Source organism: Xenopus laevis, chromosome 5L (assembly GCF_017654675.1).
Source record: "Xenopus laevis strain J_2021 chromosome 5L, Xenopus_laevis_v10.1, whole genome shotgun sequence".
Classification (NCBI taxonomy): Eukaryota; Metazoa; Chordata; class Amphibia; order Anura; family Pipidae; genus Xenopus; species Xenopus laevis.
The window spans coordinates 45,192,443-45,204,900 of record NC_054379.1 but is presented as its reverse complement, the minus strand read 5'-3'; the positions used below and the strand labels follow the sequence as shown (position 1 = coordinate 45,204,900).

At 36.4% G+C, this 12,458-nt stretch overlaps 1 protein-coding gene across 1 annotated transcript in view; it reads right to left on the bottom strand.

Annotated features, from left to right (window-relative positions):
- The window catches only part of mthfd1l.L (methylenetetrahydrofolate dehydrogenase (NADP+ dependent) 1 like L homeolog), a 121,653-nt gene that overhangs the window by 61,001 nt on the left and 48,194 nt on the right, over nucleotides 1-12,458 (bottom strand). The window contains exons 19-20 of the mRNA XM_018262983.2: nucleotides 11,107-11,175; nucleotides 7,622-7,733 (exon numbers count right to left, since the gene is read on the bottom strand). Of these exons, the coding sequence (XP_018118472.1) occupies nucleotides 7,622-7,733; nucleotides 11,107-11,175 (181 nt within the window). The remainder of the gene's footprint in view (nucleotides 1-7,621; nucleotides 7,734-11,106; nucleotides 11,176-12,458) is intronic.

Sequence of the window (12,458 nt, the reverse complement as noted above, 5' to 3'; positions counted from 1 at the left end):
AACAGCCGCTCCTCCGCTCGCAAACCCGGAAGTGCTGGAGAACGTAGAATCTACGATCTGTGGCACTTTGGTCCTTTGATCCACAGAACGTAGATTCTACGTTCTGTGGCACTTAAAGGGTTAAAAATACATTTTGATTGAATTCATCTGTTTAATTTCACAACTCCAAATATGTTCTACAAAATGACATTTAATACAAAATAATTGAAATTATCAAAAAAATTAGAAAGCAACTTGCATGCCTTCATGAATACACAGATAACCGTGAAGAATCATCAACCAATTAACTTTGCACCAATCAAAGTTAAATCTGGAGGCTACTGCAAGGTCTTGCAAAGCTTCATAATTATATGATGCATGTTAAAGATCTCCTTTCTTTTCAGGTTTATGGCAGGTCTTATTTTATCAAAATGAAAGATAACCACACACAGTTAACGGAATCCTTGCAGCTTATCAAAAACAAATCACAGCATTTTTATCATTATTTATAAAAGCACCAACATACTTTGCAGATGTGTATATATCAAACATTTTACTGACAAGGATACAACAGATTAAATATTACCAACCCGAAAACTCAAATAGAACTCGAATAGAGTTTTTTCTCTGGAAAAAACTTGAATGTCAGGAAGGCAAATAACATCTTCAAATTGGTCACTCTCCCAGTAACTTATACATGAACTTGGCTGGTTTAAGGTGGCGAATGGTCAAATTTGAATTATTCCCAGGGTTTAGGTTTGATAAATGTCAAAATTCGAATCTGAATTAAAATTTGAATAGAGCTTGGATAATGAATGAGTTTTGACTTTTTTTGGAAATTTGAATTTCCTATTCGACCCTTAATAAATCTGCCCCATAAAGATTTCCTACAATTCCAATGCAAAAAAAACAGATGCTAAATTGCATCTGCTGTGACAAACTGGGGCCAAGTTTTAATACCCACAATGATGCTGCTATTTTGGAGAGGAAAAAAAACTGTGGCTGTTTTTTTTTTTTTTGTAAGAGAGACTTATGCAGTTAACATAATAACATGTACATTTTTTTTTAAACTGATGATTTGCTTCACATTCAGAATTGATTGTGTTAGGCTGCAATGGTCATGGCGATTCATTAAGAATGACCCTATGTGATAAGTACTAGTAAAGCATGTAGATATTTAGATATCACTGTTCATCAGCTGTTCAAGCACATGGTATAATACTTTAGTTCTTGCTGAGGAAAGGGATATTATTTGTGCATAACAATGGCTTAAATAACAACATTTTATTTCCAACAGAAAATGATATATCCAGAGAAATGAAAAAAGACAATCGTTTTCATAACAGTTTAATTAAAGGACATCAATAAATCAAGAAGTCAAACTTTTTTTTATAGCATCCTGTAAAAAGCAATGTCATGCTGATGGCTGAGAGATTCTAAATTCAAAAGCAATTTTTTGGTAATCCTGAGCAAGCATTCCATCATTTTTCAAGACAAATTGCCAGACAGATTTAACGGATGAGGAAAAATACTGCAGCTCCCCACTTATAAAAATAACAGTATATGTAGAAATATGTTTGTAATGCTAAGATATGTTACTGAACGGGAAAATTATGAAAATGTACACCAGACTTGAGGGTAGTTTATAATATGAGTTAGAAACATTTTATTCTTCATACCTCAGTAGGGAGGCATTACTTCAAGTATCTCAATTTGGGCATACACTGAGCTTCTCAAGAGACTTTTTGTAGAACTATAAAGCAAATTTTAAGACATTATGATCTGACGGTGCCTAAGTGGGTCTTAGTGAAAAATGTGATACCAGGCGCGTTTTAGAAATATTTGGCTTTTAGTAAATGTTGCTAGTGGTCCAAAACACTGGCAAGCCTGATCCCTAGAACAAATGAGGTTTACTGTGGATTTATGTTAAGTTACAATTGGTCAGAAGCATGAACAAGGTACATTATATCTAGAGTCTTGCTATCCTTTCTACATAAGAGCCTACTCAACACAACCCCACTTTAATGTTGACAATGGGAAGGGAGAAGTATACCTAGACATCTGCGGTTGTCAGCATATATTTTTTAAAAGCTTCAGTGCAAGAGGTGCTGTTATATTCTTATATTCTATATTATCTTATGGGTATGATATATGCTGGAATTTACATATTTAATATAAATTAGCAACTGCTGTGAAGCTTATTGTAAATAGCTCAAAGGATTTCTGGCAAGCAGCTAGAAAAGTCGCCCACTGCTAATGCCTCTGGCACTCCACTTTGTAGAAAGTTACAGGAAAATGGAGGAGGACAGGGTCCTTTAGCTAAAGGAAGTTACAGAGCAGTAACATTTTCTATAGTCTTATTTACCCACACCAATATGGGACTTAGCCTCTAAATGCAAAATGAACAATACTAGATAGCCAGGGCCATTCAGGTTGAGTTAAAAAGCAATATTTATTATCACCATGCCAAAATTACTAAAACCATTTAAAATAAGCAGCGCTGCTTGGGGGATGGGGATCCCAAAACCCTATTTAGTATATACTACGGTACAATGAAAGTGGGCTGCGTGCACGCAAAAGGAAACCTCCAATATGTTACAGTTGCAACCAACTCTTAATCAAGAGTGTCAAACTGGATAAATCCGTAATTAGGTATTCGTGGGATGAAGAGAGCGATGAGTCCTCACGGCTGTAATATAAGTCGCTAATTGGGTACTCAGTTTGATGGTAAAGAAAGTAATTGCTCCAATTCTGATTGTGACTAATAGAATGTCAAAATGTGAAACGGCATGTGAGGGCGGAGCCGGTGTGGGGTTAATTCTTTGATGCCCAGAGTAATTCAGTCCGAATGGTAAGGATAAGGGCACTGGAGGGAGATATATCCCCTAAGTATATCCAATGGATATCCGGATCACGGTGTTTGGGTGGTATAGCAATTGCTATATGGTCATATTCATCCCACCGCTTAGTAGCAGACCGCTATGCAGAGTAAAAAGATACTGACCGTAGTGGATCACCTCCCACACCGGATGCTCAACGCTCCATACTCACGTCCGGATTTCACAATTATTTGTACATCTCCTGCTCATCGAGGCACAGCGCTGCAAAGGGGCATTGCGGTATCCAGCTTCCCTTTTCCTATTGAAGACGATGAGCAGGAGATGTACAAATAATTGTGAAATCCGGACGTGAGTATCCGGTGTGGGAGGTGATCCACTACGGTCAGTATCTTTTTACTCTGCATAGCGGTCTGCTACTAAGCGGTGGGATGAATATGACCATATAGCAATTGCTATACCACCCAAACACCGTGATCCGGATATCCATTGGATATACTTAGGGGATATATCTCCCTCCAGTGCCCTTATCCTTACCATTCGGACTGAATTACTCTGGGCATCAAAGAATTAACCCCACACCGGCTCCGCCCTCACATGCCGTTTCACATTTTGACATTCTATTAGTCACAATCAGAATTGGAGCAATTACTTTCTTTACCATCAAACTGAGTACCCAATTAGCGACTTATATTACAGCCGTGAGGACTCATCGCTCTCTTCATCCCACGAATACCTAATTACGGATTTATCCAGTTTGACACTCTTGATTAAGAGTTGGTTGCAACTGTAACATATTGGAGGTTTCCTTTTGCGTGCACGCAGCCCCCTTTCATTGTACCGTAGTATATACTAAATAGGGTTTTGGGATCCCCACCCCCCAAGCAGCGCTGCTTATTTTAAATGGTTTTAGTAATTTTGGCATGGTGATAATAAATATTGCTTTTTAACTCAACCTGAATGGCCCTGGCTATCTAGTATTGTTCATTTTGCATTTAGAGGCTAAGTCCCATATTGGTGTGGGTAAATATGTCTATATGAAACAAATGTGGACACCTCTTTTATGCAGGTTACAATTGGTTACCATTAATTGCATGCACCTTGCTTCGCTTATAGGGAAATTTTCTATAGTCTCTCTTGTAAGAAGAATATGAGATGGCACCATACAACTGCACCAAAGTGTCTTACAAAAATATCAAAATTAAGCAGTGGGTTGTAGGCCTATTCGTTTTGGTACCAACGGACCTGTAGTGGTATAATATAGTGTTTCATGCACATATGAAAGACATAAATGAGACAAGGGTTGCACATATGAAAATGAATTCAGAGTGTGAGGGTAGGGTAAGAGAAGTAATTCCATTTATTGCAGGGAGCTGAAAAACAACAGGAACATTATATAAATCCTGCACATGGGAACTGGTGAATCAGGTAAAAGTTCCTAAACTACTAAACATATTCTTTTATACATAATGCAGTACTAATCCTGGTCTGGCAATATATCTTATAAAACAGTAATCATATACAAAGAATAGTCTGGCTTTTATAAAACAGTACATGTTTCTGCATAAAGGATGATAACAGGCATGAACTACTGTGTAACATATGCACTGATTCTGCAGGTGTAACCGTCTGGCTGCTGTAGCTCACTGCAGGCGGTATGTGCTGGAGACCGTATAGAACTAGTTTGCAGAGGCATATAAACAGTTGTTAATACGCTTATGAGAAATTAGGCTAATGATTACTACCAAAAGACAAAAGGAACAATCACGTAGGGGCAGATTTATTAAAGTTTGAGCTGTATTTAACCCAAATAATTTGCGTTTTCAAGGGTATTTTATTATTCACAACTTGAATTTTCAGTTTAAAAAGAAAAACTGTAATTTTTATGGTATTTTTCGAGATTTATCATAACCTGAAGCTGGAAATAGCTAGAATCTGAAAATACTCCAGCTAAAACCTGTCGAGGTCCTAAAGAAGTCAATGGCAGAGATCCCTTTGAAAAAATTTGTAGCCTTCATGATGTTCAGGGTTTTTTTCTGCGTGTGTCGCTTGAACACTCAACTCAACAAAACTTGACCTTTGATAAATAACCCCCTTAATCCTGCACATGGGAACTGGTGCATCAGGGAAAAGTCTTACCTCAGCTGTGCACATTGGTTCCCCTGCTGTGGCAGAGCAGGAAGTGTTCCTGGCAAATACAGTCTTCCAGAAAACAAAATTTAAGTGTCTTGTTGCACAAATTTTATTAGGGGGGTGCTTAACTTTGAACCTCTTACACTAGGAAATGTCATGAGGTTAATTGTGCATAAAAAAACTAATTTAATAGCACAGATACAGACATAACATCATTGCCAATACAACAAGACCAATTTATGTGTTTATAGTCACCTCATCTTTGACGTAACACACAGAACAGAATCAAATGACAAACTCAGCTTTTCTCTTCATGCATTTCTCAGGAAGGGAACAATAGTAAACGTAACGCAAGAAGGGTTGCGCTGCTGCCCCTATAAACACGACCGTGTAGTAGCCTCGTTTTCCTGCTCAACACTGCTCTGTGCTATGAACTCCGAATGACCTACCCAGTGTATTTAATGATATCTGCGCTGGACTCAATTTGCTCAAGATAAAAATCACATTTTTACCCTGCAAATAAGTTCCACATGTTCAGTACAATAGCCTTTATTAGTGAGCAGTATGAATAACAATGCTAATAAAGGTATTTTACCCAAGCAAAATAATCTATTCAGTGCTCATTTCCTTCACTAACAAAGCACTGAAAACATGAGGTTTGACGGCCTTTTGAGAATACAAGAGGAGTTTCTAAAGATATACATTTTCAAGCCTGGAGTACATTGCAAATCTTTCAGTGGAAAATTTAGGTTCTTGTCTTTGTAGCATCATCATCAACAATAATGGTAGAAGCGGACCTTTTTTTGCACTTTGCACACCGCATGGTGCACCCTTGACTAATATACAGTGTTGACTGCGTTGGTCATTGTTATATTAGTGAAGGAAGGGTGAAGGGACATATGTGAAACCCCCCAACAGACCCTAACTTGTGCATCTTAGGGAGTGCCAGGAAACGCAGTCCTGTCCTTACAATGGCCATATCCTTAAAATCTAGCCTAAGGGTGAGGTCACACGTGCAGCCAAGCGTAAATACACATAAAATGAAGCCCTATTAAAAATAATGGAATATGCACAATAGCAATTCCCACAGGGCACTTGCAAGCCAACATCCGCCACACAACGCCAGTATTTGAATTTTAAGCAAAAACGCCAATCTGCCACAGAAACGCCATATTGTTGAACTCTATGGGATCCGCAGGTTTTTGGAAATACACCGCATATTTTCGTTATGGCGGCCAAACTCTTGTGAATTTCGCATATATGTATTTGTGGCATAATTACGTTGAGTATTGATGATTAGTAGGCATAGAAAATAATGTATTTGAAAGTTTAAATGGGTGTGTTCGCACTGAAAGTAAAGGAATCACAGATTCAGATATCTGATAAATTTACATATACTCTCATGGCGAAGTACTAGACACTTAATATAACAATTTTTTTTTTTTTTTTTAACAAAAATTACCTGTGAAAATCACATTGATAGGTATGAAAAAGTTTTTTTGTTTTTTGTTTTTTTTTAAAGTAAAGGTCTGCAGTTTAAAGCTCCACACAGAAGGAAAAAACAGAAACAAGAGGTATGTGTGGAATGTTTTTAGATATTCCCATACTGTATCTTTAACATAAGAAATATTTATTTTACATTCTTTTACATTCCATCTCATGCTGCTCACATACATTAAGATGTCAAGGAGTGGGCAGCTTAAAAAAGTCACGTACTAAAGATAACAAATGAAGGTACAGCTAAGGAGTAGGTATCAGGCACTTTGAAATGAAGTTCATTAATTCTGGTATGTGTATGTATGTATGTATGTATGTATGTATGTATGTATGTATGTATGTATGTATGTATGTGAAAAGCAAGAAACAAAGAATGCAAAAGACAGACTAACCTAAACATCATGCTCAAACAAAATACAAGGAATAGGTGAAAGCCTGACTACCAAGTGAGGAAGGGAGGGGTCTGCTAAAGTCACATCACATGTTTACTTGTCTCTGGGATGTTTTCTTTATCTCTGGACATCAGCTTTGGAACAACTGATCTTTTTTGCCCGTTTTATCATTCTACAAAATCTCTGTTTCAACAGCCCACCCTCGAAGCAAAGCATTTAAAGCTTGTCATGGCCAGCAGTGGTGTGCCAGTATCCAAACTCTTCTTGGTGGTTGAAGAAACATATCCTCTACTTTCTCGGCGGGTGTGTGCTCAAAAATTCTCACTTTAGAGCACACACTTTACAGACAGCAAGCTTTCATTGCTTTTTTATACAAGTCAAAAGAGGCCACTAAAAAAATCTTCATGTATAAAGCACCTTTAATACTCGGGGGGATGTGTGTTTTTGGCCATTATTTTTTGTTCTGGGGTTACTTATGCTACTTCCCACTGCTTCCAGTGGGGAATAAACCCAAACTTCTATGGAATATTAAATTGTAACTATAAATTTAAAACACCTGGTATACCACAACTCAATACAAAGTGCCATAAAATAGAAAAAAATAAAACAGTTAAAGCAGGAAATATATTATATCAGCTCCACATTCTATGATTTATGCATGTGGTCATCATTATACTGTATGTATTGCTTGTTACTACTTCAGTAAAAATTGTAGCTTTCTTACACTTGTTGGTACTATAGGCTTCTCAAAGACATAAGAGAACTCAGTTTGGCAAGACTTACCAACAAAGCCATCTTCTCCAACCAGCTTCAGTGCAATTTTGTCTGCTAAAACTGATGAGTTACCATGTGCGATGTTAGCAAAAGGCCCAGCATGAACAAACACGGGTGTACCCTGTAAGAAAACAAATGTATTTTGCATTAGCTTTGGATATTTACATATGAGGACCTCTTGTAGTTGACTATATGTATTTTGTGGTCACACCCTCATTGCACCCCCGCCTAATGGTTTTAAAAAAATAGTGGTGAGCACAACTTTCCCTTGTTTGTTTGTTTATATATATATATATATATATATATATATATATATATATATATATATATATATATATATATATATATATATTTGATAAATGAAGTCTATGGAAGATGGCTTTCGAATCTTCTGGATAACAGATCTGTAGTTTATATTGTTACCCCAAATGAATATTAACCAAACTAATTCTTTCCTTTGCCGATTTCTTACGCCTTTTGTTTAAAAAAAAAAAGGAGTTTTAAATTCATGGTCACATTACTTTTGATTTGAGCTCTGACATGTAGGTATGCTACCTAGTAGGCATTTTATACTTGATGATAAATGATGCCAGTGTTATTCAGAGTGTAAAAAGATCAAAGAAAAGGATGGCTTATATTTTTTTTCCATAAAATGTACAAACCATTGGCTACAAAATTGAAGGTGTGGGATCCATTATCCGTAAACCGGTTATCAGAAGGCTTCGAATATGAATGACAGCTACAATTTTTTTAAATACATTTATATTTTTATATTTTAATTAAAAAAATAGTTTAGGGTTTTGAAAATCTCCAACTTTTATAAAAGGTGGTCACAAAAATGCATCATACAGTATCTCTGACCATCCAACTGTATTTAAAAGCTATAATACAACTCTAATAATACTGTAATATATTAACTTTTAAAGGGGAAGGAATGGCAGTATAGTAATAGTAGCATAATAAAAATAAGTCTACACCGGATACAGATAGCTTTTTAGTTCCAGTGATCACAATAAAGAATCCATGGTAACCATATTGCCCTGTTTTTCTATATAATTATCCAACACTGCTGTAAGGTTCAGTAAGCTCTGTTTGAAAATGTGGAAATATGAATTATATGTAACAAAAGCAGGAAGATGGGATTTATATAACACACTTTGTTCATGTACACAGAAAATCTGGAAAGTGTGACTTGGAAACATAATATAAACAGCCTTTAACAAACAGATGCACAACAAATACTTGAATCTCATACACAATTAAAACATATCTTTTCCTTCAAGCCTTCCTGACATGCCCTGAATTTACACTTTTCCAACCAGTTAATGTAAAGCTTGGAAAGTTTTCAATGAGGTAAATTGCTGTTATTTTCAACTGAAACGAAGAATTGAGGAAACGGCACACAGAATAGAATGCAAAAGGGGATATACCCCTATGGATTTATTGTGTCAAAATAAATCACAATAAATCCATAGGGGTATATCCCCTTTTGCATTCTATTCTGTGTGCCGTTTCCTCAATTCTTCGTTTCCTGTGAACCCAGGGGAGTGCCGTCTCCCTAGAGGATTGAGCACCAGATTATTGAATACGAGAAGGCCTGGGAGCGCATACAATTTCTACTTTGACCTGTTATTTTCAACTACCATCATCTGCAATTACAAAGTATATACAGGGTAATCTACTTGATAATTAACATATTAAGGTGTAGATTGGAATACTCTGTAGGACCATATGCAGTAAGACTTATTTTTCTCATTCATTCATGACTACAGAATGAATTAAATGCAGGCTTGGAATTTAGATACAGGCAGCTAGAATAAAATGAATAGGATATGGCCTGAACAGAAAGATTAGGACTAAAACAAGAATATTCTTTCCTTGATTGGGTCACGGAACCTAGCAACAGTTTCAGGTTGGTAGGAGCCAAAACAAGACAACTCCGTTAAAAACGACAAGAAAAATAAAAGATCAATTTCAACCTAGCTTAGAATAGGATGTTTAGGGTATACGAAATTTAATTCCACATAGGCAGTTTTTAAGATGCATTTTTAATCCCCTTGCACCAATGTATAAACACAAGCAATTCAAGCTGTTTTCAGCCAGGCATTTTCTTTTAATTTTCCCATACACTATTGCAATTATCAAACATTTTATCCTTGTACATGATGCATTGCATACTTATGTTGACTAATGCTAATGTCCCACTGCTTTACCTAATGACGAAGTGAAACATTCTAGTGAGAATTGCTGGTGCCATCTCGAAAATGCAGGGTATTTCAGCCATGTGTGCTAGCTATAACTGCAATCAGTAACAATGCAGTCAGTTCTCTTGAACAGTTAATGGGCTTTTCAGCCAATGCCAATGCACTGTTCTGTATTGTTTGGCATTTTCATGCTCATTGGACATCTGGTTAATGCAATGCTTTTTAATAGGAATGCATTACTCGCATAATTGTGCTGCTGAAGGAGTTTTTTAAAACATGGCATAAAGACACCACATATGGCATTAGATTTAGGGTTCACATCAAGTCAGTGGAATATTAATGATTGAGCTAACATTACAAAAATATTTCTGCACTAAATACTAGATTCAGTGCATCGCTAATACATGAACATATGTGGCACATGGTATATTGATGTACGCAATATTTGTGGTACAAAATATATATCTCCTAGGGTTCAAGGGAAGATTTATTACTATGAGTTTTGCTCGAAAAAGCTCTAACACGAATAAACTTGAGAATACTCTTCAGAACCTTGAATAGTCAGTATTTATTAAAGAAAGAACCTATGGAAAGTCGCCAGAAAAACTTTGGCGCATAAAAGCTAGTGAGGTTCAATAGAAGTCAATGGGAATTGTGTCTAACAACTTATTAATATTGTATTAATTAATAATGTTAATTTTTCCAGTTCAGTAAAAAATGTAAGTTTTTTTTAGCCTAATTGAAAATAAATGGAACAACGTGATTCTCGCAGGCATGACAGAATATTCTGCCGGGTTTCTGTTCCTAAATAGCATTCAAGAAAACAAGTTACAAGAGTTTTGTTCCTTTTTTTAAGTTTGTTTTTCCTCTCAACCTCAAAAATAAGTTAATAGGCCTCTAATGGGGGAATGTTTCCTTAGCGCAAAAAAAGCTTGCAAAGATCACTGCAAATGCTAGCGACCAAGTTTGTGTCCTTTTTGACCGATTACAGACCTCAACAAATTCCTCGCAAAGTTTGCAACCAGATGGCTTTTGCGAACATTTGCAGAGTATGTAATAAAATTTTGCAATCGCAAAGTGTTTTGCAACTAAATTTAACTAAATTTAGGTGTTAGCGCTAACCTTTGCTTAGCGATAATGAGCGATTTATTATTCACCAGTTAATGATTTTGCATTGTAAGCAGCACTTAACATTCGCCATTTTAATAATCACTTGCGCTTTTTAATTATTAATAATCACTTGCGCTTTTTAATTATGTTCCCCCTTAAGTGTTAAGATATAGAACATACCTCTAATGTCTGCATCAAGGTTGGCTTTACGGCATCCTTCATTAATACTGCCAACGCACCAGTGACCCCCTTAAACAAAAAAAAAAAAACAACAACAACAAAAGGTAAGACCTTTGGCTTTGCTCACTTTAAGAACAAACACAAAAAGACAAATACATTTCAATGTGGCTACACAAATTGTTAATGCTAACATTTTTAGAAGTTGTCACCTGATCAGTAGAATACAGATAATAGGATATTTTGGTCATTAAATTCAATGTGCATTGTCACGTGCCTGCCACCAAAGTATTTTTTTTTTCTTTACCTTATTTTTAAACTCTAGAATTCCTGCCTATTAGAAAATGGTGATGGCACGCAAAGTGCAAGGTATACACTATTTATGTTTTTCCTGTGTTAAGTAGCTGGAATGGCACAATATAGGACACAGTTATATTCAGGTAACTATATGGAACCATAGATCATTTCAATTTTATGTTCAAAGTCATTTCTTGAAGGTAAACAAACACATTGTTTGTGCCTTGAAGCTGGAAGGGTATGAGGCATTTTAAAACTTGTCCTCTCTCTTTCCATTTCTTCCTTTTCTATTTACCTTATTTTCACCTTCATTGCCTGTGCACAACATGGTTGTAAAGGACAGCCTACACACACTCACCCAGTGGCATAACTAGATATTAATGGGCCCCACAGCAAATATTCTTCAGGCCCCCAAAATGTCTACAAGTTGACCTGTTTTACAATATTTATTAAAACGGTGTATGAATTAGGGCATTGTGGGGCCCCTATAACTCCCGGGCCCCCCTGCAGCACCACGGTCTGCTTCATCTGTAGTTACACCCCTGCACCCACCTGCTTCCTTCCAAATCTAAACACAGGATCATACATAACTTTCAAGAGTGAAACTTGCAATGTGCCATAATATTTTCAAAGTTGACTGTACTCATGACATCCCCCAAGTACATACAAATGAGTTAGGCAGCTATTGTACAGGGGTTTGAGGGGGCTCTACTTTATACACTGTAAATTTGTGCAGCATCACTATTACAAATCCATATAATAAAATTGGGGTTTACCTAGGCCTTCAGAAACCCTATGAGTTACAAGAGAATTGTGGGTTAGAAGATGTGTTTAAAAAGGTCTTCCCTCAGCAAAGGATTCAAAACCAAGAAGACTGGTTGTATCCATTGCAAATGTGGGGTAAACATTTTTCTTTTCTACTAACCTTTTTCTGTTCTGCATATGGAATTTACCAAGGATCAGCAGGAAGGATACAAATTCCCCAATCACTGGAAAAAGGCCAAATGCAGTTTAACAGTGTAAGGTCATAGAAAAATGAGATGGTTACTCTTCCTTGG